At 45.6% G+C, this 25,930-nt stretch overlaps 1 protein-coding gene across 2 annotated transcripts in view; it reads left to right on the top strand.

Moving 5' to 3' along the window:
• Positions 1-25,930, top strand: part of MTAP (methylthioadenosine phosphorylase) — a 204,324-nt gene that overhangs the window by 143,865 nt on the left and 34,529 nt on the right. For both annotated transcript variants that reach the window (XM_033919484.1, XM_033919475.1), the window contains exon 7: positions 14,395-14,517. In XM_033919484.1, coding sequence (XP_033775375.1) covers positions 14,395-14,517 — 123 coding nt within the window. The remainder of the gene's footprint in view (positions 1-14,394; positions 14,518-25,930) is intronic.

Genomic DNA, 25,930 nt, shown 5'->3' with positions numbered 1-25,930 from the left:
CACATTTCAAAATATGATATATTCTAATCACAAAATAGAAAACATTATTTTTTTCTACCTTTTGTTGTCTCATCATTTTTATTCAAATCATGTTGTTCTTAAGCTCTGATTTCTGTTTTCTTCTGTCTTTTTGTTAACTCACTCACCAGGGTCTCATAGCCATTTCATAGTTCTTTCTCCTTTCTCCATACTCACCATCCATCTTCTGTTTCCGTGAAAGTATTTTTCCCCGTGTTTAGCATCTCCCTTCTCTGTGTTTCCTGTACTTCCCTTTCTAGTAGTTCCCCTTTGCTCATTGGAAGGAGGAACTCGGCCAAAAGAAGGCCCCTGAGCAAGCCAGCGATGTTCTTTCTTCAGTCGCTGAAGCTCCTGTCCTAAGGTACTGATAGCACGGGATGGGAGACGACGTGGGGAAACAGGCATAAGAGGGGTTGACTCGTGGTAATCATATTTTTACCGCGAGAGCAAGGCTTTTTACCGCTCCCGTGGGGAGATAAAAAACCTTGCTCCTGCACCCATAGTAAATGGACTGAATTTTCCATGTTCTTGTGGTAATGGGTATCCATGGTATTCTCTTATCAGTGTCCAATACCACCTAGCTTTATTTTGGAGGCCCAAACTATAAAAGAGGAAGAGGCAAATCCATCACTTCCCCCCAATGCCGCTACTGTCATCTGACTCTCCTTTAGGGCTCCTTTTATAAAGGTGCGCTAGCGTTTTTAGTGCACACACCGAATTAGTGTGCGCTAGCCAAAAAACTACCACCTGCTCAAGAGGAGGCGATAGCGGCTAGCGTGCGCTATTCCGTGCTTTAAGGCCTTAACGCACCTTTGTAAAAGGAGCCCTTAGTGTTCTTGAGTAGTGGCACTGGGGGAACCTTGAAAAAGCACTAAGCAAAACATGTCAGACTTTACGTCTCCCAGGTCATAAATCAATGATGGAAGCAAAATCTACAATTGAGATAAGTACTTTGAAATTTATTTAAATTAATATTTATCCTAAGAAAATTATTATTGGATGAAGGATATCGTTTTAAAGCAATAATAATAATAATATAAAAAATGATGAATAGTGGAATCTAAAGGCCGGTGACAAACTAACACCTGATCTATGCGATGGAGGTGGTGAAAACTGAGGCCTTCACTATATTGAAAGAAGCATATTTTGATAAAGCTAAAAAGTGAAAGTGTGACTCGGAGGAAGATTGTGTATTTTTGGATAATGATATAGCTTCAGAGTATAAATTATTTTGTGAAATTGACCATCTAAGCAAGAACAGTATAACAGAAGGCACAACCTAGAAGAAACAGTAAGCAGGAGAGGGATTCAATTTGGCAGAAAACTGAAATATAACAAGGACCAAAACTCCTGGACTGTGTTACTAGGAGAAGAAATGTTGTTGGGTTTTTTTATTCTGACTTGTATCTTTGAATATTAAGCATCACGCTTAATTTAACAGTAATTCTAACTACCTTGGATGAATCTCTTCATGAAAGGCAGTTAATAAATCTAAATAAATAATAATTTAGAAATAAAACTTACATGTAAAAACTCCAAAACATCATGTACTGTATTCTGAATGCTAAATAAAATTATGACCTTCAGTACTCTTATCAGGAGCAAAACCTTTTCTATTTTACAAGCAAAATATCAGGAGCTAATTAAAAAAAAAAAAAAAAAGCCAGTCACATGCTTAACCTTGAATTCAGCATTTTATTTCTGAACTAGAAACTTACTGCTTGTCTCTATGATACAAAAGAACAATGTAAATTGTAAAAGCTCTATTCATCCACTGAAAAAAAAAAAATTAACTGCTTGTACACAAATCAAAGCTCTGCAACTCACAGATTCCCTTCATTTCTCATTAAAGATTAAAAAATAATAAATATTTGGACGAGAATGGAAAAACACAGATGGTAACATTGCAGAAATAAAGCCAGCTGTTAAAAAAAATCAGTACAAAGTCATATGCAATTTTTATGTGAAGAATTTAACAAAAACTGAACTGTATATATACCATCGCTTTCAAACTAATCTAAAAAAGAGTTTAAAAATCTTGTTAGTTGGTCATACTGGTTTGCCAGAGCTTCTGCTATCATGTCTCAAATAAGTTCTTATTCAGAGAGCCTCCTTTTGCCATAAACAAGGGGAAAATACTGTTTAACTGAGATTAAAGTAAATTATATTCTAGCTCACTGTTCTTCAACCGCTGGTCTGTAGACCGTGCTGATCTACAGAAATTTCCTGCCAGTCCACAGGGCCGGCTCGTACATCAGGCCCGAGACAGTGTTCTTCAGCCTCCGGTCCACAGTGCGTTCAGTGCGGCGGTGTCTTCGGGGCCAGCTCCCTCTTCCTCAGTGCTGCAGTGCACAAAGCTGTGGGCAGAGGCTCCTACGCATGTCCTGTGCCTGAACCGGAAGCCTTCTCTCTGACATCGCAATGTCAGAGGGAAGGCTTCCAGATGAGGTGCGGGACGCGCGAGGATCCGCTGCCCACGGCTTTGTGCACTGCAGCACTGAGAAAGAGGGAGGCGGCTTGAAGATAACACTGGGGGCGGCATAAAACGGCCAGGCGGGAACAGGCCAGAAGGCAAGGCACAGCATGGAGAGAGGGAGACAACAACGGTAGGGGAAATGATTTTATTTTGGAATTTAGTGATTGATTTACATCTGCTGTCTGTATTTTGGACTGTTCAGGAAGAAATGCATTTGTTTCTTCTAGGGTTGTACTTCATGCAGAGTCTTGCATCTTAGGGTTTGTTTGTATATATTAGTACTTTTAGTTTTTGGTCCCATATTTGCATGGGGTTATCTGTGTTCTAGTAGGAATGAATATTGAGAAGCATACAGTGTGCTTTGTGTAGTTTAATTTTGTGGTTAACCGTTATGTGTTGTTAATACAATTATATTGTGTGTGTGTGTGTGTATATGAAAAATGAATGGAAAAAATGATGTTACAATTAGCACTATTATGGGGTCGGGGTCTAGGGCAGAGATTGGGTAGAGATGGGCGGGGTCTGGCCCGTGACTTAGCCCAGTGTTCTTCAATTGCCGATCTGCGGACTGGTGCCAGTCCATAAAATAATTATTTTATTTCCGCCAGTCCATAGGTGTCAAAAGATTGAAGAACACTGTTCTAGCTGATATGATTATGCAATAACACATTGGGCTATAAGTTGGTGAAGATATACAGCACCTTATGAAACCTGCACATGTTAAACTAAGCTTGTTCGACGCTGGTGTAGCCAGACCTGACATTTTGGGTGGAGTGCAATGGAAAGGGTAGATGTGAATTGCATGTTCTCTCTTTCCAAAAATACTAGGACTAGGGGACATTCAACGAAGCTATTAAGTAGTAGATTTAAAACAAACTGGAGAAAATATTTCTTCACACAATGTGTAATTAAACTCTGGAATTCGTTGCCAGAGAATGTGGTGAGATCAGTTAACTTAGCGAGGTTTAAAAAAAAGTTTGGATAATTTCCTAAAAGAGAAGTTCATAGGCCATTATTGAGATGGCTTGGGAAAATCCACTATTTATTATTATCACAGCTCTATAAATAATAATTAATTTTAATTATAATTTGTGAAGTGTTCAGACCAATACCCGTGTATTCTGTGATCTCACTGAACTGGGGTACATTTGGGACCATCATCACACTTCTAATGTCCCATTGCCAGCCTCCTTCTTCTATATAATTGGTAAGACTCTTTAATACTCATTATATATGTTTGTAGATAGTTTTTTTAAAAAAACACACTTATCTTTATAGCTGTTCCAATAGGCTTGGCGTTATTCTCTTTAACTTCCAGCTGCAGCGAGGTAAAGTGCTTAAATCATAAAGTGCTTGTGCGTATAGTGTTAACTATTAACTTCCGTGTTCGCTAAAATTTATTCTTAAGCCCGGCCCCCCGACTCGAGTTTCGGGTCCTTCATCAGGAGGGGTCCCTATATGGCTTACTTCTGCTGGGTTGTCACCTCAAAATGAAAATCCACTACAAAATGAAAATCCACTACATATTTCTAGGATAAGCAGCATAAAATCTGTTTTACTACTTGTGTTCTAGCTAGGTCCTTGGGACCTGGGTTGGCCACTGTTGTAAACAGGACACTGGGCTTGATGGAGCTTCAATCTGTCCCAGTGTTGCAATTCTTATGTTTTAATATGGGTGTCCTGTAGCCTAGAATCAGCTTTACCCTTCCCTACGGGAAGTGTTTTTTTAGTCTTCACATGTTGAGGAAAGTGAGATCCTGCTTCCGCCAACAACATTTTGCTGTCCTTGTACAATCAAATCATTCTTTCCAGACTGGACTATTGTAATTCCATCTATCTAAGTCTAACCAAGAAAAATCTTCAAAGACTTCAGCGGATTCAGAGCACTGCGGCTAGGTTTATCTTCGCAAAAAGCAAATTCGATCATGTTTCCCCACTTCTGTCAAAACTTCACTGGCTTCCGGTGATTTCTAGGATTCACTTTAAATGTACCTGCCTAATTTTCAAGATCCTACATGGCTTTCTTCCTCCCCTAATCCCACTATCCTGGAATTCTTCGAGACCTGACACTACCAGATCCGCCCACAAACTCAAACTATCTTTCCCCTCGTTAAAAGGCGTCATGTATGCAAGTAAATTAGGGAAATCCCTTTTCTTCAAATTCACTGAGCTTTGGAACAACCTCCCTGCCCCACTGCTGAACCTTGGCTCATTCCAATTATTCCGAAAGCATCTGAAAACCTGGCTTTTCTCCAAAATGTAAAGCTATCTATTTAAAATGTAAAGCTAGCTATCCTCTTCATAACCTCTAATTTCTTATTATGTCCTTCCCTCATTTATTGAATTACCTGTAAACCGTGTCGAGCTCTATCTTTATGGAGATGATGCAGTATACAAACTTAAGGTTTAGTTTAGTTTAGAACTTGTATACCGCCTTTTTGTGGTTACACATTCAAAGTGGTGGGCAGTGGAGAATTAAGCCACTTCCACCTTGCCTACCCCCTCAATCCATCCCTATGGACCAGAATCAGCCTTACCCTTCTCTACTCCCCCACCTCTCCCTGAAGCCTAGGGTCAGCCAATACCCTCACCCTCCCAGTAGCATCAGCCTCCAGCACACACACCATCCTTAAATATGTATATATATCTCTTATAATAAAACCCTAAGCGGCGCATGCGCACTCTTATCGGCATGCTTCCATGATCCGTAGGTCCGTGGCCGGCAAGAGTGCAGCATGTGCCGCGCTTACTACGGCCCCATGCGCAGCAGAGAAATTTTACAACGCAGCACTCCCTACTCTCCTGCAATGGCATTTTCGGCACAGCGGTTTCCCCAGATAGGGGAAGCCGAAGAAGTCAGCTGTTTGTCTGGCGTCTTTCCCTTGCTGGCAAAGGCACGGACATTGAAGAAAAGGTTGCCTCCCCCTGCCGCTCTGAAGATAAATTGGGCCCCACACTTGGGGCAAGAGTGACTGGGGATCACTCTTGCCCAGAAGCTCCTAGACTACCAAGCCATATAAAGGTAGGCCCAGGTAGGGTCTTTAGGTAGTGGAAGGGAAGAGGAGTTGGGATCAGAAGGCCAGCCAGTCTGGGAGGACCCACCCTCTCCCAGCAGAGGGGGTTGGTAAAGGTGGAAGAGAGTGATGAGGGGGTGGAGAGTTTTTGTTTTAGTGATTTCAGGTCAGTTTCAGTGCCAAATCTAAAATGGAAACCAAACTTTGAGTGGTCTGTAACACTAAACATGAATTCTATATTGGCAATTAGTCACATAATGGCCATCTCTTATAATAAAACCTCCCCGGCACACCCGAACCCCCGTTCAGCCTCCCATCCGACCCTCCCTTAGTCCCTTGCCACCGCTCCTCTTCTCTTCCCGCGGTCCCGAAAAACGTCCTGATTCCAGCAGCGGCCGCAGCACTCTAAACACGCTGCTTCGCGGCCTTTTACTGCCCTGATTTGCTCTGCCCGACACGGCAGAGCAAATCATGGCAGTAGAAGGCCGCGAAGCAGCGTGTTTAGAGTGCTGCGGCCGCTGCTGGAGTCAGGACGTTTGCCGGGACCGTAGGAAGGGAAGGGGGCGGCAAGGGACTAAGGGAGCCGGCCACACCACGGGAAGGGAGGGTCGGATGGGAGGGAAAGTGGGCTGCTTTGGGGGAGGGGTGTGCTTGGAGGCAGACAGCTTTGCTTGGGGGGGGGAGACAGAAGGGGGGCCATGGAGAGACAGTCAGGGAGGAACTGGAGGGGGGAGAGGGAAAGGGGGCTGCTTTGGGGGAGGGGTGTGCTGGGAGGCAGACAGCTTTGCTTGGGGGGGCAGGAAGGCAGAAGGGGGGCCACGGAAAGACAGTCAGGGAGGAACTGGAGGAGGAGAGGGAAAGGGGGCTGCTTTGGGGGAGGGGTGTGCTGGGAGGCAGACAGCTTTGCTTGGGGGGGCGGGAAATAAGCCCTGATGTGTTTTTTGGACCCAAAATTAATATAAGATACTGTCTTATTTTCGGGGAAACGCGGTACTAGTACTACTGTTGTGACATTTCCATTCCTAAGGAGGAACCTGTCAGGGTTAAGTCCTGTACTAAATCCATTCCCCGAGGCAGGAATCCAGTTGAAAGTAGAGCCCCGGAGGTTGTTGAGGGTTGAGGCTGCCTATTCTGAGAAACATGAGCCTGACTATGACCTGAACCCATGCTAGAGCCAGAGCCTGCTAAGGGAGTAAGCTCCCTTAGGAAATTCAATCAGTTCCCCAATAGCAATATACCTAATGAACTGAGAGGGAGCCAGAGAACATACAAACCTGTGCCCCAGCCACTTAAGCTAGGGAGTGGCTTTAACTCTTTAAAACAACTCTCAAAGTATGTGAAGCAGGCAGCTCAAGAAGACCTAGCAGATAGGGCTCTTCTGGCCAGGCAAAGGCAAGGCACAGACCAAGAACCCATGGAATGGGAAGGTTCTACATCCCAGGAAACTACAGAGCTGGAAGTTCCAGAGGAGAGCATGGACACAGCTGAATGTGAAATGCCTGAAGTTGAATGCTTGGAATCCATGGACTTGAGTCTGGCAGTTTCTTGCCAGTGATTGAAGTTGCTGTTTTTTGAATATTTTTATTGGGACAAATTGACAAGGAACTGTTTTGTTTTGAATATTTTTTTTCTCTTCTTTGTTACACAGCAGTGGGGGCTGGGCTGGAAGCAGTGCCGAAGCTGTGCACAGCACTAATTAAGTTACTACACCCCAACTGGGACAGAGTCAGAAGAAAGCTGGTGTGGTTTTCTTTTGTGGGCTGCATTGCAGGCCAGTGACTTACAGGATTGTGAGGAGGGTTCCCTGAAGACCAAGGGTTGGGATTTTGCGGGTGCTTGAAAAAGCCATTATTGAAAGGGGAGCCAGCAATTCTGTTCCCAGTCTTCAGAGGCTGGAGAGTTGCTGCAGCCTAAAGAGGCAAAGGCTACAAACAGCATTGCTTTAAAGTAGTCTGTCCGGCCAACTACCAAAGGTACGGGGAAGGGGGGTGGGGGGGTCGTGGGGGTCGCCAGGGGGATCGCGGGTCGGCTGGGGGGGCGGTCGGAGGTTCTTGGGGGGGGCGGTCGTTGGGGGGGAAGGGGGTTTGCGTCGAGGGCAGGAGGGCCTGGGATCCCTCCTGCCCGTAATGTAGTGCGGGGTGGGGTTAGGGGGTCGCCGTGGCCAGGAGGGTTTGGGCTCCCTTCTGGCCCGATATTGTCGGGAAGTCGGCGGTCCTTCGGGGTGGGGGTGCGAGTGGTCCTGCCGGGGGGGGGATGTATCGGACGTCGGGGAGTCGGCCGGGCAAGAGGGCTTGGGCTCCCTCTTGCTCCGATCGCGGGTGCGGGTGGGAGCGCGTGCGAGCGGTCGTTCGGGGTGGGGGTGCGAGCGGTCCTGCTGGGGGGGTGAATCGGGCGTTGGGCGGTAAATAGCGGTTCCTAGAAGGGGGTACATTGGCCGCGGGGACAAACCTGTTCACCGTTTCCGCGGTCGGTGAATGGCCTTGTCCCCGTCACCGCAGCGACTGCTAGTTTTCTTCCCCGTTTTCGGCGGTGACCCGCGGCTTAAATGCGGTGGCCGCGGGTAAACCGTCACCGTGTCATTCTCTACTTTAAAGTTTATTTTGTAGTGTATTGTGCAGGAGCCTGGTGAAGAACAGGACTGGATTACTAAAAGCCCAGGGCTCCAGGAAGACATGGAAAAGTGTTTCCTTTGTTTTTTTTTTGTTTCTGGTTTGAAGCTGTGTGAAGCTGCCAGAAGGGTACCTAAAAGTTTATTCACTGGACTACAACTGGCTTCCATGAACTGTTTGTCGAAAGAGGAAAAGCCAGTGAAATAGTTTTTATGTTTTGGGGTTGTTTGTTTTGATAGATTAAACTATTGGCAATGATCTGAGCACGTGTTGGCTTATTATTATTATTGTGAAGCCAAGGAATTTAGGGTCTCCCCCTTTGGAAGCCGCACTAGGATTGTGCTGCCACCTGTCTGCGGTCCCCCACAGTTTCCTCCCTAGCCCGGCAGGTGACACTGTGTTTTCCTGAAAATAAGACCGAGTCTTATACGTTTGCTCCCAAAAACGCATTAGGGCTTATTTTCGGGGGATGTTGGTTTTTTTTTTTTTTTCATGTACAACAATCCTCTCTCCCTTCCTCTCCTCCACTCCAATTCTTCCTCTTTCCTTTATTTCCACCCCCCCCCCCATGTCCAGCATCTTTCCTCCCCTCTCACCTCATCCCCTTGTGCAGCATCTTTCTATTCTATCTCTCCCATCCCCCTGTGCAACAGGACTCCACAGACCCTCCCACTGTGAGACTGACATATACCGTACCTCTGAGGCCTCCAAAAACAGCATCCGTGGCAGCACTTTGAACAGGCTGCTTTGTGGCCTCCCCTGCTGCTACTTTAGGAGGCCTCGGAGTTGAAGTATGTCGGGACTTACCAGGGTGGGGGATCACTGAATTGACGAGTCTGATTTTTTGGGGTGAATCGGGCAGCACTAGTGTCAGGGATGGAATCAGGGTGTGTCAGGGGACTTCGGGGGTCGATCTTATCTAGGGCTTATTTTGGGGGTAGAGCTTAAATTAGGAGCATCTTTAAAAATCATGCTAGGGCTTATTTTCGCGATAGGTCTTATTTTGGGGAAACACAGTACTTGTCATTTCTATAGTGCTGCCAGATGCATGCAGTGCTGTACATTACATTAACCATGAAGAGACAATCCTTGCTCAACAGAGCTTACAATCTAATCAGATAAATAGAACAATTGGGGTAGGGAATTACAGAAGGAGTGGCAAAATAGATGTGGGTACTTTACAAGTGGTTAGAGTTAGGAGTTAAAAGCATCTTTGAAAAAGTGGGTATTTAGTCTGGGTATAAACAATGCCAGAGATGGAGCTTGATGTACTGACTCAGGCAGTCTGTTCCAGGCATACGATGCAACAAGATAGAAGGGATGGAGTTTAGAGTTGGCAGTAGATGAGAAGAATACAGTTAGGAGAGACTTACCCGATGAATTAAGTTCTCGGGGAGGGGAGGGTTATAGGGGGAAATGAGAAAAGAGAGTTACTGAGGAGCTGTAGAGTGAATGCACTTGTACGTCAACAAGGGGAATTTGAACTGTATGCGGAAGCAGATAAGGGAGCTATTGGAGTGACTTGAAGAGAGGGATAATGTGAGTATAGCAACAGTGGTGGAATATAAGCTGTTCAGCAGAATTCTGAACAGATTGAAGAGGAAAGAGATGGATCTGTGAGAAGCAGATTGCAGTTGTCTGGGTGAGAGGTTATGAGAGTGTGGATAAAAGTTTTGGTGAGACAGGAAATGTTCAAGATTGAGGTTGGAATACCGAAAGGAAAGAGAAACATAGCAACAACTTTTAACTTCAGGAAAGGAAACTACGAAGCAATGAGGGAAATGGTAAGGAAAAAACTTAGGAACACTTCCAGAAAATGGCAAACAGTAGAACATGCCTGGTCTTTTTTCAGGGACACGGTGAGCGAGGCGCAAAATCTGTATATCCCCAGATTCAGAAAGGGGTGCAAAAAGAGTCGAACAAAAGACCCAGCGTGGATAACAAAAATAGTGAAAGAAGCGATAGGCAATAAGAAAACTTCTTTCAGGAAATGGAAAAAGGTCAAAACTGAGAGGAACTGGAAAGAGCACAGGAAGTATCAAAAAGAATGTCACCGTGTGGTTCGAAAAGCTAAAAGAGAGTATGAAGAGAGACTAGCCAGGGAAGCACGAAATTTCAAACCATTCTTTAGATATGTTAAAGGGATGCAGCCGGCTAGGGAGGAGGTGGGACCGCTGGATGACCGAGACAGGAAGGGAGTGGTGAAGGAGGAGAAAAAAGTGGCAGAAAGACTTAACATGTTCTTTTCATCTGTATTTACAAATGAAGACACAACCAACATACCAGAACCTGAGCAAATCTTCAAGGGAGATCAAGCAAAAAAACTAACATCCATGGAAGTGAGCCTTGAAGACGTACGCAAGCAGGTAGAAAAATTAAAAACTGACAAATCCCCGGGTCCGGATGGAATCCATCCAAGGGTTCTGAAGGAACTAAAAGAGGAAATAGTGGAACTACTGCAGCAAATTTACAATCTATCCCTGAAAACAGGCGTGATCCCGGAGGAGTGGAAGATAGCCAACGTTACGCCCATCTTTAAAAAGGGATCAAGAGGTGACTCGGGAAACTACAGATCGGTGAGTCTGACCTCGGTTCCGGGGAAAATGGCTGAAGCACTGATTAAAGAACACATCGATGAACATTTTGAAAGAAACGAACTTCTGATAACCAGCCAACATGGTTTCTGCAAGGGGAGATCGTGCCTAACTAACTTATTGCACTTCTTCGAGGGAATTAACAAACGGATGGACAAAGGAGACACCATAGGCATCATATACCTAGATTTCCAAAAAGCCTTTGACAAGGTGCCTCATGAACGTCTACTCCGGAAACTGAAGAACCATGGGGTGGAAGGAAACGTACATAGATGGTTCAGAAACTGGTTGGCGGGAAGGAAACAGAGGGTAGGAGTAAAGGGCCACTACTCGGACTGGAGGAGGGTCACGAGTGGTGTCTCGCAGGGCTCGGTGCTCGGGCCGCTGCTATTCAGTATATTCATAAATGATCTAGAAACAGGGACGAAGTGTGAGATAATAAAATTTGCGGATGACACCAAACTATTTAGTGGAGCTCGGACTAAAGAGGACTGCAAAGAATTGCAAAGGGACTTAAACAAACTAGGGGAATGGGCGACGAGATGGCAGATGAAATTCAACGTTGAGAAATGTAAAGTATTACATGTGGGAAGCAGAAACCCGAGGTACAACTACACGATGGGAGGGATCTTATTAAATGAGAGTACCCAAGAAAGGGACTTGGGGGTAATGGTGGACATGACAATGAAGCCGACGGCACAGTGTGCAGCGGCCGCTAAGAGAGCGAATAGAATGCTAGGTATAATCAAGAAGAGTATTACTACCAGAATGAAAGAAGTTATCCTGCCGTTGTATCGGGCGATGGTGCGTCCGCATCTGGAGTCCAATATTGGTCGCCGTACCTTAAGAAGGATATGGCGTTACTTGAGAGGATTCAGAGGAGAGCGACACGTCTGATAAAAGGGATGGAAAACTTTTCATACGCTGAGAGATTGGAGAAACTGGGACTCTTTTCCCTGGAGAAGAGGAGACTTAGGGGGGGATATGATAGAGACTTACAAGATCATGAAGGGCATAGAGAGAGTAGAGAGGGACAGATTATTCAAACTTTCAAATAATAAAAGAACAAGAGGGCATTCGGAAAAGTTGAAAGGGGACAGATTCAAAACGAATGCTAGGAAGTTCTTCTTTACCCAACGTGTGGTGGACACCTGGAATGCACTTCCAGATTGCGTAATAGGGCAGAGTACGGTACTGGGGTTCAAGAAAGGATTGGACAATTTCCTGCTGGAAAAGGGGATAGAGGGGTATAGATAGAGGATTACTTCACAGGTCCTGGACCTGTTGGGCCGCCGCGTGAGCGGACTGCTGGGCACGATGGACCTCAGGTCTGACTCAGCGGAGGCATTGCTTATGTTCTTATGTTGGATTTTGGTGATATTATAGAAAAAAAAATGGCAGGCTGTAGTGGTCTATTGGATTTGTGCAGAGGAGAGAGATAAGTCAAAAAGGACTCTGAGGTTGTGAGCTGACGATACAGGGAGGATAAGTGTGTTATCAATAGGAATAGAGAATGGGAGAAAAGGGGAGGCAGGTTTAGAAGGAAAGATAAAAGCTCAGTCTTGGCTATGTTTAATTTTAAATGGCAGTGAGACATTCAGACAGCAATGTCTGACAGCCAGGCTGAGACTTGGACCTGGATTTCGGTAGAAATGTAAGGCGTAGAGATGTAAATCTGTGAGTCATCAGCATAGAGAGGATATTGAAAACCATGGGATGAGATCAGAGCACCAAGAGAATAGGTGTAGATGGAAAAAAGAAGAGGTCCCAGTATATCAACTGATAGTGCTAGAAGAAGTAATGGGTCAGTTTGATAAACTGAACAGTAGCAAATCACCTGGACCAGATGGTTTACATCCCAGAGTGCTAATGGAATTGATGTAAGGTTCTATGTTAGGAGTCACTGCCCAGAAAAAGGATCTAGGTGTCATTGTTGAGGATACGTTAAAACCCTCAGCTCAAAGTGCAGCGGCGGCTAAGAAAGCAAATAGAATGTTAGGAATTATCAGAAAAGGAATGGAAAACATAGATGAAAATGGTATAATGCCTTTGTATCACTCTACAGCCACACCTCAATTCTGGTTGCCATATCTCAAAAAAAAAAAAAATATATATATATATAGCGGAATTACAAAAGGTACAGAGAAGGGAAACGAAAATGATAAAAGGGATGGGATGACTTCCCTGTGAGTAATATCTGGGATTTACATAGTAAAATTGATAAGAAATAAAACCACAAACAGTAATCTAATAAGCTATAAACATTGGTATATATACAATTGAACTTTATTTAGTACATATTTAGAAAAGAGAATAGGTTTTATCCTTCTCCTGAAATCTAAATAATTGTAAGAGGACCATAAGAACTTACAAATATCTCTTCCTAATCTTGCTGCTTGAAAGGCAAATAGAGCATAAAAATTTTTTCTTTTCCATTTGCCTTTAATGAAAAGAAACCCAAATGGGCTACATGTACTCTGTTTGTAATCTAGAAAGATGGATACATGTGAAATGTTCATACATGTAAGAAGGGACTGAAGCAAACAGGATTTCATGAATATAAGAGTTGCCATACTGGGTCAGACCAAAGGTTCATTAAGCCCAGTATCCTGTTTCCAACAGTGGCCAATCCAGGTCACAAGTACCTGGCAAGATCCCAAAAGAATAAAACAGATTTTATGCTGCATATTCTAGAAATAAGCAGTGGATTTTCCCAAGTGCATCTTAATAATGGCTTGTGGACTTTTCTTTTAGGAAATTATTCAAACCTTTTTTAAACCCTGCTAAGCTAACTGCTTTCAACACAAGTCTCTGGCAATGAATTCCAGAGTTTAATTACACATTAAGTGAAGAAGTATTTTCTTCAGTGTGTTTTAGTAGTTTCATTGCATGCCCCTTAGTCCTATTATTTTTGGAAAGATTAAACAAGTAATTCACCTCTACCCGTTCCACTCCATTCAGTGAAGAATTTTTTTTTAAAATTAATTGTATTCTAGCTTCAATTAGAAGCCAACGCAAGAATACATTAAATTTTATTTCTAGTGGGCTCATAATCAAAGTTTTTTTTAGGTAGGGCAATGGAACTCAGGGGCCTTTTCTTGGGAAGGAGCATCAGTAAACTCTGCCACACTGCACACAACATCCTGCAAGGGCACATTCATGAAGAGCTAAGTACAGAGCTAGGCAGGAAAATGAAATGCACTGTGTAAAGATTCAAGCCCTGGACCAATTAAACTTTAATTTAGTTCGCAATTTAAAAATTTCAGATCTCTCATGCTGCCTAGAAGGGGATCGGGGTTGGGCTCATTGTGTGTGATATTGCCAAATGACTTGATCATCAGTGTGAAGTAGTCTGATCCATTGTGGATAAGGTGATGCATGAGTCACACATGACATTGTTCTAAGCTGTGAATTTTGGTAAAGAAAGTGATTACAGCACTACTAAGATGCTTTTAAAACCATATCAGCACTTTTCCTGTAAATAATTCAAGAAATGTGCTCTCCTCAAATATACTGAGTACAGGATTCTTTTCATATCATTTCCTTTGTTGAAGAAAAAGTGGAATTCATTATTTTATTTATAAAAACACTTGCATAATGATTTGGACGTGAGGACATGCAAGCTTGTTGTTTTTAAATGTGAATAAGCTGTTTAAATGATCAAGTTCTTTCCATGTCTTTAGGTTTCGGTGGACAAAGTATTAAAGACACTAAAAGAAAATGCAAATAAGGCCATTAACATCTTGCTAACAGCCATACCTCAGATCGCTGCCATGGACTGGACAGAGACCCAGCAAAATCTGAAGGTTAGTCTGAAGCCTGAAATGGCAACTTGATATGAAGACACTTAAAGGCGTAAGACTAACTTAACAGGTTTGTTTGGCAAGGTGTCCTCTCGGAGGATCATATTTAGTGGCTTATTCTCCAGCTGACATGGTAAATATTGATAAATAAGGCAGGGCTTACTTTGATCAGAAAGGGTTTTCTTAACTGATTTGGCAGCCATATATTTACAGAACAGCTGAAGAGATCAACCCCCCTCCCCCTCGCTTGAGAAGACTATGTAAAATAAAAAGCTGCATGTCATGTAGGAGGTTTTAGGCAGGATGCATTTCAAATAGCCCTTCTCCACTAGGAAATGCCTGTTTAACATTGAAAAACCCCTTCTTAAAACTGCCCCATAATGGCTGAACTGGGTTTTGGTAGTGATATTTACTCCAGCGTTTCATTTGTGGTAATGTGCTGAGTCTCCAAGATGGTGAAGGGCAGTGCAAAAGACTGGACTTGAGAAAGCATGTTTAAATTGAGGATGGGTTGATATGACAGTGTTAGGTCAAAAGCGCACCGGGACAAAGGCGCGAGCAGACAATTGAGCGCAGCGTGGAGGTGCGCGCTGAAGAAAATTACTGTTTTTTGGGCTCCGACAGGGGGGCGTGGGGGGAAACCCCCCACTTTACTTAATAGAGATCGCGCCGCGTTGTGGGGGGTTTGGGGGGTTGTAACCCCCCACATTTTACTGAAAACTTCACTAAAAACAGGGAAAAAGTGAAGTTTTCAGTAAAATGTGGGGGGTTACAACCCCCCAAACCCCCCCACAACGCCGGCGCGATTTGTATTAAGTAAACTGGGGGTGCTCCCCAACAAAACCCCCCGTCGGAGCCCCTAAAAACAGTAATTTTCTTCGGCGCGCGCCTCCGTCTTGCACTCAGTTGTCGGCGCATGCCGTTGTCTTCCGCGTTGTTGTCTATGAACCGATATGACTGGTGCAAAACTGCCAAGCTACATAGTTCCAGGTGGGAGATGTTTGAGCCAGTCCTGGTTTTGAAATTAAATAGCAAACAGTACAGTATATAATTCCTGATTCTACCCACTGTCATCAGAGCTACAAATCCCATGATGCATCAGGTCAGATATTTCAGAAATCCAGGACTGGCCTAAAATCTTCCTTCTGGAACTGGTAATTTGACAGTCATTTTGCTGTATGGTTTGTATTTTTAAAAGTGAAACCAGAAATTGCAGAGGAGGGCAGAGGAATTGCAGAGGAGGGAACATTTATGGCACACACAATTATGCAGTGTTTTAACTGTGAGATTCCATTTATGTTTTGTTTTACCTTTTTAAGAATCTTCCTGATGATAAATTTCAGCCCATGGTGGTCAGCAGTTTTAAAGCCACTGGTTGCTGCAGGCTTAATCTAACCTGAATATTCAATGCTTAAACCATTTTCATTTTGCACATTTGTGATTTTCAGATTTTCCAAATTCTCGGGCAGTAGTTTTAAAATTCTCTCCCCACCTGTCTCTCTTCTCCCCCATCCACTGTCTGTCTGTCTCCTCTCTTCTACTGTCCTCAGTTTCCTAAACACAGCTCTAAAGATAATGGCATAGCTCTCACTGCTAAGTTTGCTGGCCCCACCCCCTTTGGCGTAGACTTCCTGTGTCAGAGGGAGTGGGACTGGCAGATTTAGGAGCAAAACGTGCAGGTAAATGGCACTGCGCCTGCGTCTCTACAGCTACATTTAGAAAGCCAAGGACAGCAGCAAAAAGAGTAAGTGGGAGGGAGAGAGACACTGGATGAGTGGAGTGAAGAAACCAGAGAGAGAGAGATGCACCAGTACTTACAAGAAAAGGTTGGAGAGTCCGGATTTCTGGCATCTGGCCTTTTGGACTTGCTCTATATTTGTATCTTAGGATACTGCAAACCTTTTTGATTCGTGCCACCAAGATGAAAGTTCCTGCCTGCTTCAGTCCTGCTTAGCAGGCCATCCTCAGATTTCAGCAGCACTTCACTGCACAATGCTTCTGAATATCTTCTCCGACTGCTGCAGCACTGTGCATTTGGTGCCGGGGCAATCAATGGGCAGAGTCTGAAAGAGGGCATCAGTTTTATGGGCACATGCATACCTCACCTACCTATCAAAGTTGTCACAGGCTATAAGAAATATGACCACGTCACTCCGCTATTGAAGAACGCACATTGGCTTCCCATCCCACATAGAATAACTTACAAAATTGCCATGTTAATTTTCAAAACACATAAAACTAATGAACCAGTATTCATCGACAAATTACTTATTCCACATGACCCACCAAGGGTTCTAAGATGTACTAGCCCAGGGGTAGGCAATTCCAGCCCTCAAGAGCCGGATTCCAGTCGGGTTTTCAGGATTTCCCCAATGAATATGCATTAAAAGCAGTGCATGCAAATAGATCTCATGCATATTCATTGAGGAAATCTTGAAAACCCGACTGGATTCCGGCCCTTGAGGACCGGAGTTGCCCACCAATACAAGGTACTACCAATATCTATTCTTCATACCTTCATTAAAGATCATCGGTACTTGTCGTACAACAACATTCGCTGTAACCGCCCCCACAATCTAGAACTCTCTGCCTTTACACATAAGAGTGGAAACTAATTTAGAGAAATTCAAAGGAGCATTGACATGTTTCCTTTTCAAAGACCCTTTTGAACATTAAGGTTTCCTTTTTTAAAAAATCATGTTTGAACTTTATTCATCCCTCCTTTTTTTTTCTCCTTTCTCTCCCTCTATTCCAGGAGTGTCAAAGTCCCTCCTTGGGGGCTGCAATCCAGTTGGGTTTTCAGGATTTCCCCAATAAATATGCAGATCTATTAGCATACCATGAAAGAAGTGCATGCAAATAGATGTCATGCATATTCATTGGGGAAAACCTGACTGGATTGCGGCCCTCGAGGAGGGACTTTGACACCCCTGCTCTATTCTGTTACAGCAGTATAACATTCGTTTCCCTTTCCCTTTGTTTTTTCCAACATTGTTATCTTTCTTGTACTTTCTTGTAGTTCCTCCTCCTTCCCTCCTGTTAATTGTCCTTTTTGTCCTTGTACCGTGTTTCCCCGAAAATAAGACACTGTCTTATATTAATTTTGGGCCCAAGAAAGGCACTAGGTCTTATTTTCAGGGATGTAATGATCATCTCTCCCTTCCTCTCCTCCACCCCAATTCTTCCTATTTCCTTTCTCTCCCCCACATGTGCAGCATCTTTCCTCCCCTCTCACCCATCCTCTTGTGCATCTATCCATCCCTTGCAGCTTCTATCCCTCCCTTCCTCCCATCCCCCCATGTAGCATCTTTCTATCCCCCTTCCCCCCCACTGCCACGTACCCTTCTCGCCCCTCTGACCCATCTCTCCCTCCCATCTGAACCATGAGACAGAAATAAATATCTTATAACAAACCGGCAGCGTCGGCAGCAATCTAGACAAGCAGAGGAACGGCTCAGGCCGCAAAGTAGCCTGTCTAGATTGCTATCGACCCTGCCGGTTTGTTATAAGGTATTGATTTCTGTCTCACAGTTCGGATGGGAGAGATGGGTCGGCAGGGGGGGAGGGAGAAGCACTGCTGCCGGCTACTAGGGCTTATTTTCAGGGATAGAGCTTATTTGGGGGGAAACATGGTAGTATAGTTTGTATTTGTCTTTGTCCTATTTTTGTATTCCCCCTTTTTTATATATTGTATTTTCACCTATTATTCTGGATAAGCAAGTAATCAAATATTAAAGAAACTATGAAGATAGGATTGCCTTTTGCATGGGCCTATCTAAATGATATGCAGGCACTGGAACTGAATATTGCCTGTTAAGTTGCTAGTCAGTTGATGTCAGTGGTGGATCAACTTAGGAGTCATTTGAGGAAATGTATCTTTAAAGAAATGATGGTGAATGTGTGCAGCAGTTTCCCAGTGAAGGAGATGGAGGAGAAGACTGTATCTGAATTCAGGAAAGCATGGGACAAGCACAGGGATAGTTTACGAGGGCTGATCGAAAAGTAATAAGTCTGTTTTTACACAGGAGCTGAACATTTTTCTTTTTCAAAGTAACATTCTTCACATTCAGTACATTTTTTGCAGCATTTCAAAAATGATTCAAAGATGTGCAGTAGACTGTTTTGCAGCATCACTTTTAGTGCTGCGGCTGTGGCGTTTTTCACTTCATCATCTGAAAAAAACGTCTTTCTGCGCAGTTGTTTTTTTCAGGGTTGGGAATGCCCAGAAATCACATTTCAAGAGTTTCATTGTTACTCTTTCCAAGTTTAACACACCTCTGGCATACTTTCACAGACACATCTTCCTCATCTGCCATGACGAAACATATGAATTCTTTCTCGCACTGTGACCCAACAATGAAGACTACGGCAGTCCAACTGCAGGTTCTGAAACGTCAATGTATGAGCTTCACAAGAACAGCACAGTGCTGCCATGTCTATTTCCTGGAAAGAAAAACAGGCAGTCTTATTACTTTTCAGTCAATCCTCGTATATTAGTAGTTGATATGGAAGAGTAAACTAGATCATTACATTACATTACATTAGAGATTTCTGTTCCACCATTACCTTGCGGTTCAAGGCGGATTACAAAAGAGTTATAGAAAGTGGGTTACAAAGGAAGATTTTTGGTCATTTCCAGTGAAGGTAAAGAGTAGATCAGGTAATCCATGCTTGCAGTTATTTTCTGCTGTGGTAAGGGTTGGGTTTTGTTGTTTTTTTAAACCCTGCCTGCAATGGTCAAAAAATATCTGGATATGTAGTGGTTTCAGAAAGGTTTAGAAATTGTATTTATTTCCTAGAGGGCATGCTGGTTAATGTTTTTAATCATATTTTAATTTGTATGCTTGAGTTTTGTATTTATCTTTATCCCAGGACAAGCAGGCAGGTATTCTCACTAGTGGGTGATGTCATCCGACAGAGCCCTGATACGGACATCTTGCAAGCATGTCTTGCTTGAAGAAACTCAGAAGTTTCGAGATGCCCGCACCGCGCATGCGCCAGTGCCTTCCCGCCCGATGTACCGGGCGTGTCTCCTCAGTTCTTTTCTTTCCGCGGAGCTGAGAAGTTTCACTTCATTCTGCGCTGACTGAATTTCAGTAATTTTGCCTTCTTTCTACCGCGTTTTTTGTTTATTTGATTTATTTCAATTTTACTTTATATTTTCTAAAAAAAAAAAAAAAAAGTTAAAATTATTTCTTCCGGCGGTTCGGCCGGGCCGGCCTCGTGGCTTAGGCCTAGCGCCTTCGACCTTGCAGCGACAATTTTCCGGCCTATGTCCCGGCCAATCACCGGTTTTAAAAAGTGCAGCAAGTGCCAGCGTGCGATTTCGTTGACGGACCCGCATCGACGCTGTCTTCAGTGTCTTGGTCCAGAATACGTTCCGAAATCGTGCCGGCCTTGTTCCACGCTCACTGCGCGCTCGTTCAAACGGCGCTGCTTGCTCTGGGAGTCGATGTTTAAGATGGAGTCTGCCAAAGAGCCGTCTGCTTCTACTTCTGCTGATGTTTCGCCGGTCCGTTCGAAACCTGCATCGACAACTCCTGCATCTGGCATTGTGAAGCCAGCATCGTTCACTCCGACTTCTGCCTCAAGTTCGACATCGGTGCCTGTCCCCGTCTCCTCGGCTCAGGTACCGCCTTCCACTGTCCCTCCGGTGGTCATCAAAGTGCCTAAAGCTAGCAAGCAGAAGCACTTGGCCACAAAGGAGCGCGAAGACCGTGCTGGAGGACCCCCTTTCGGTGCGGATCCCTCCATATCGGCTTCGCTGCGATCCCTGCTGGAAGCTCAGTTTGTCGAGCTTATGCAGTCGATGGGACCCCGGCTTATCGCCTCCATTCAGGGTGACCTCCCGGTCCCGGTCCAGGGGGGCGGACCGCCCCCTCCCCCTCCTCCTCGTCGTTCGATCTCTCTGCTCGACGAGGAGGATCGGCAGAGGGCGGCGGGAGCCTCGAGGCGGCCTTCATTTAGTGATATGCCGCCTTTGGAGCCCATTACGCCTCCTCGACAGCAGAGTACTGTGTCAGCCCCTGATAATCGGAGTCCTGGGCATACTGCATCGCAGGAAGAGTTCTTCCGCACTCCATACCAGACCTGGGTGGCACTGCGTGAGTCCGCATCCTTGCCACCTCTGCGATCCACTGCATCTAGTCCCATCCATTCCTTGGAAGCTTCGGGGGATCGTGCGATGCATAGAAGATCTCGTTCCCCATCCCGGCACCGGGAGGGGCATCGATCTCGACACTCATCTCGACACTCCTCACGTCATTTGGAGGTGTCCCCGCAAAAGAAGATCCAGCGTATGGGATACTCCTCGTCGGATTTATCCCCGCCTGAGGGACCGGAGTATGAGGAACCATCTACCTCCTATTCTCCTTGCCGCTCTCAGCTTTCTCTGGACCCGGAGGCTTCCACTTCTTCTAGTCCGTCTCGCCGGCCGGCGCTGGTGGACCAACTGTCCTTTTCCTCCTTCCTCCGGCAAATGGCGGATGACTTGGATGTGACTTTGGACACTGGTTCTCGATATTCTAAGGAGTATCTGGACACCATGCATTTGCCTCACCCTCCGGCGGAGACGCTCCGGCTTCCTCTGCATAAACTGCTTGACCAGACTTTCATGCGTTGTTTTGAGACACTGCTTGACCAGACTTTCATGCGTTGTTTTGAGACACCGTATTCCATCCCTGCAGTTCCCAGTAAGTTGGATGCTCGATACCGCATCGTCCACCACAAAGGATTTGAGGGGACACAACTATCTCATCAGTCCCTTCTGGTCAAGTCCTCCCTCAAACGATCTCATCCCTCCCAGGTTTACGCCTCAGTACCACCGGGCCGTGAAGGGAGGACGATGGACAAATTTGGTAGACATATCTACCAGAACTCGATGATGGCGACTCGAGTGCTCAATTACAATTTCTTCTTCTCTTCATATTTGGATTTTTTCTTGCCGGTGCTCCGCAAGTTCATCCCTTTTATCGATGCTCAGGCTCGATTTGAGTTTGAAGAGGTGGTGGCGACCCTTTCCCAGTTACGCCTGCAGCTGATGCAATCTTCCTACGATGCCTTCGAGCTCTCGGCACGTGCTGCGGCCTGTTCGGTCGCCATGCGTCGCCTGGCATGGCTTCGTACGATTGATATGGATCCGAACCTCCAAGACAGACTTGCAAATGTGCCTTGTGCGGGGGCGGATCTGTTCGATGAGTCTATCGAGACTGTTACTAAGAAGCTTTCGGATCATGAGAAGTCCTTCCAATCTATTCTACAGCCTAAGCCCAAGCCTCAACAGTCTCGTCCCTCTAGGCCGCCTCTGATTTACCAGCGGCGTTATCAACCGAGGCAGACTCCTCCTGCGAGGCAGCCTGCGAAAGAGACAGCCTCCCCAGAAGCCTCAGCAGAAGCCTCAGATGCCGGCTGCACCCAAGGCTACTCAGCCTTTTTGACTCTCTTCCAGGGAGCATAACCGACTTCGTTCTGTCTCCCCCCGTTTTTCCCATTGGGGGTCGTCTCCATCATTTTTGTCATCGATGGGAGACCATCACCACGGACCTTTGGGTCCTTACCATCGTAAGAGAGGGATACTCTCTTCATTTCCAACGGGTCCCCCCGGACCACCCGCCAAGAGAGTATCCTTCCAACTTGACGCAGACCGCTCTTCTCCACCAGGAGGCTCAGGCTCTGCTTCGGCTTCGGGCCGTCGAGCCGGTTCCATTAGATCAGCAAAACCGGGGGTTTTACTCCCGGTACTTCCTGGTCCCGAAGAAGACGGGCGATCTGCGTCCCATTTTGGACCTTCGAGTCCTCAACAAGTTTTTAGTCAAGGAGCGGTTCCGCATGCTGACCCTTGCTTCTCTCTATCCCCTCCTCGAGCAGAACGATTGGTTATGCTCTCTGGACCTCAAGGAGGCCTACACTCACATTCCTATTCATCCGGCCTCCCGCAAGTTCCTCAGATTTCGGGTGGGACATCTACATCTGCAGTATCGAGTGCTTCCATTCGGCCTTTCCTCGTCTCCCAGAGTCTTCACGAAGTGTCTGGTGGTGGTGGCCGCTGCACTCCGGAACATGGGTCTTCAGGTGTTTCCATACCTCGACGACTGGCTCATCAAGGCACCGTCGGCTCCAGGGGTCATTTCGGCGACCTTGACTACAATTTGTTTCCTGCAGAGTTTGGGCTTCAAGATCAACTTTCCCAAGTCACACCTTCAGCCCACCCAGTGTCTCCCCTTTATCGGGGCTGTCCTGGATACCATTCAACTTCGAGCATTCCTTCCTCCTCAACGCATGGATGCTCTCCTTCTACTCTGCCAGTTGGTGTCTTCTCGCCAATCCATCTCAGCGAGACACATGATGGTCCTCTTGGGCCACATGGCGTCTACAGTTCATGTGACGCCTTTTGCCAGACTACATCTCAGAATTCCTCAATGGACCCTGGCATCTCAGTGGACTCAGGTGTCCGACCCGTTGTCTCGTCACATTGTAGTCACTCCTGCTCTACGGCAGTCTCTTCTCTGGTGGATGACCTCTTCGAATCTATCCAGAGGTTTGCTGTTTCACTCTCCTCCCCACCAGAAAGTTCTCACGACCGATTCATCGAACTATGCATGGGGGGCTCATCTGGATGGTCTTCGCACTCAAGGGTTCTGGACCAGTGCGGAACCACTCCATCAAATCAATCTTCTGGAGCTCAGAGCCATCTTCAATGCCCTCCAAGCTTTCCAGCATCTACTTCACGACATGGTGGTCCTTATTCGCACAGACAATCAGGTCGCCATGTATTATGTCAACAAACAAGGGGGCACGGGCTCGGCCCCTCTTTGCCAGGAAGCTCTTCGAGTCTGGGATTGGGCGGTTCGCCACAACACCTTCCTCAAAGCTGTCTACATTCAGGGGAAAGACAACGTCTTGGCAGACAAATTGAGTCGCCTTCTCCAGCCTCACGAATGGACGCTCCACTCCGACCCCATTCATCAGATCTTTGCTCAGTGGGGAACGCCTCAGATAGACCTCTTTGCAGCCCCCCACAACTTCAAACTGCCTCAGTTTTGCTCCAGGATCTACACTCCTCACCGCCTCGAGGCAGACGCCTTTCTACTGGATTGGGGGAATCGCTTCCTATATGCGTTTCCTCCATTTCCTCTCAATCAAAAGACTCTAGTCAAGTTGAGATCAGACCATGCCACCATGATTCTGATTGCTCCTCGGTGGCCCAGACAACCTTGGTACTCCCTTCTACTTCAACTGAGCAGCAGGGAGCCAGTACTCCTTTCAGTGTTTCCTTCACTACTTACTCAACATCAAGGTTCACTACTTCATCCCAACCTGCAGTCCCTCCACCTGACAGCTTGGTTCCTTTCAACATAACTCCTCACCAGTTTTCTCAAGCAGTGAGGGAGGTCTTGGAGGCTTCCAGGAAGCCTACTACTCGACAATGCTATTCCCAAAAATGGACTAGATTCTCTTCCTGGTGTATTTCCAATGCCACGGAACCTCAGCGAGCTTCCCTATCTTCTGTATTGGACTATCTTCTACACCTGTCTCAGTCTGGTCTCAAGTCTACCTCTATACGAGTCCACCTGAGTGCTATTGCGGCTTTCCATCAGCCTCTACAGGGGAAACCTTTGTCTGCTCATCCTGTGGTTTCCAGATTTATGAAAGGACTTTTTCATGTCAACCCTCCTATCAAACCTCCTCCTGTGGTTTGGGATCTCAATGTTGTCCTGTCTCATCTTATGAAGCCTCCGTTTGAACCTCTCAACAAGGCTCCACTTAAGTATCTCACCTGGAAGGTGGTTTTTCTGGTGGCCCTTACGTCTGGTTGTAGGGTCAGTGAGCTTCAAGCCCTAGTGGCGGATCCACCGTTCACTGTATTCCATCATGACAAGGTGGTCCTCCGTACTCATCCGAAATTCCTGCCTAAAGTGGTTTCTGAATTTCATCTCAACCAATCTATTGTACTTCCAGTGTTTTTTCCAAAGCCTCATTCTCACCCTGGAGAATCAGCTCTTCACACTCTGGACTGTAAACGTGCTTTGGCTTTCTACTTAGATCGCACCAAGCCACACAGAACTGCTCCTCAACTTTTCGTCTCCTTTGATCCAAACAAGTTGGGACGACCTGTATCGAAGCGCACCATCTCCAACTGGATGGCGGCTTGTATCTCTTCCTGCTATGCCCAGGCTGGATTATCCCTTCCCTGTAAGGACACAGCCCATAAGGTCAGAGCAATGGCAGCCTCTGTAGCCTTCCTCAGATCGACACCGATTGAGGAGATTTGTAAGGCTGCCACTTGGTCCTCGGTTCATACATTCACCTCTCATTATTGTCTGGATACTTTCTCCAGACGGGATGGACAGTTTGGCCAAACAGTGTTACAAAATTTATTCTCTTAAGTTGCCAACTCTCCCACCATCCCATTGGGGTTAGCTTGGAGGTCACCCACTAGTGAGAATACCTGCCTGCTTGTCCTGGAATAAAGCAATGTTACTTACCGTAACAGTTGTTATCCAGGGACAGCAGGCAGCTATTCTCACGTCCCACCCACCTCCCCTGGGTTGGCTTCTCAGGCTAGCTACCTGAACTGAGGAGATACGCCCGGTACATCGGGCGGGAAGGCACTGGCGCATGCGCGGTGCGGGCATCTCGAAACTTCTGAGTTTCTTCAAGCAAGACATGCTTGCAAGATGTCCGTATCGGGGCTCTGTCGGATGACATCACCCACTAGTGAGAATAGCTGCCTGCTGTCCCTGGATAACAACTGTTACGGTAAGTAACATTGCTTTATCTGTTGTAAGCCATCTTGAATGACTTTTGCCAAGATGGAGTGTATATACAATGTTTTTTAAATAAACAAATAATATAGTCAGTGGCAGAACATATCTTGATAAGTGGCAGTATTCAATCTGCTCTCTAGACAGCTTATTTTTCTGTTCTAAGTTATCTGGAAAATTGTACAACCCTCTGGATTTACCTGTTTTCACCCTAACACATTTCACATATTCTGAAGTCCAGTGTCACCATCTTGATTTATAAGTTCTGTTGTTATTTGCATGAGTAGAGTCACATGAATGAAGTCCAGGGTCCCTTTCTGCAAATAGAACATCTAGCATATTTAAATCTCCAATGTGCATCCACCTATCCCTCTGTCGCAGTCATAAAAACATAGGAAAGATAAGGCAGATAAAGACCAAATGGCTTATCTAGTCTGCCTATCCATGCAATTTACTACCCCTTCCTCTCCCTTAGAGATCCAGTGTACTTATCCCAGGATTTCTTGAACTCAATACATTTTTTTGTCTCCACCACCTCCACAGAGAGGCTATTCCAAGCATTCCCCACCTTTGCCGTGAAAAAGTATTTTCTGAGGTTACTTCTGAATTATCCCTTTTCACCTTTATCCTCTGTCCCCTCATTCCAGAGCTTC

This window comes from Geotrypetes seraphini, chromosome 1 (genome assembly GCF_902459505.1).
Source record: "Geotrypetes seraphini chromosome 1, aGeoSer1.1, whole genome shotgun sequence".
In the NCBI taxonomy this organism is placed as follows: Eukaryota; Metazoa; Chordata; class Amphibia; order Gymnophiona; family Dermophiidae; genus Geotrypetes; species Geotrypetes seraphini.
This window is presented reverse-complemented; position numbering and strand designations above follow the sequence as displayed.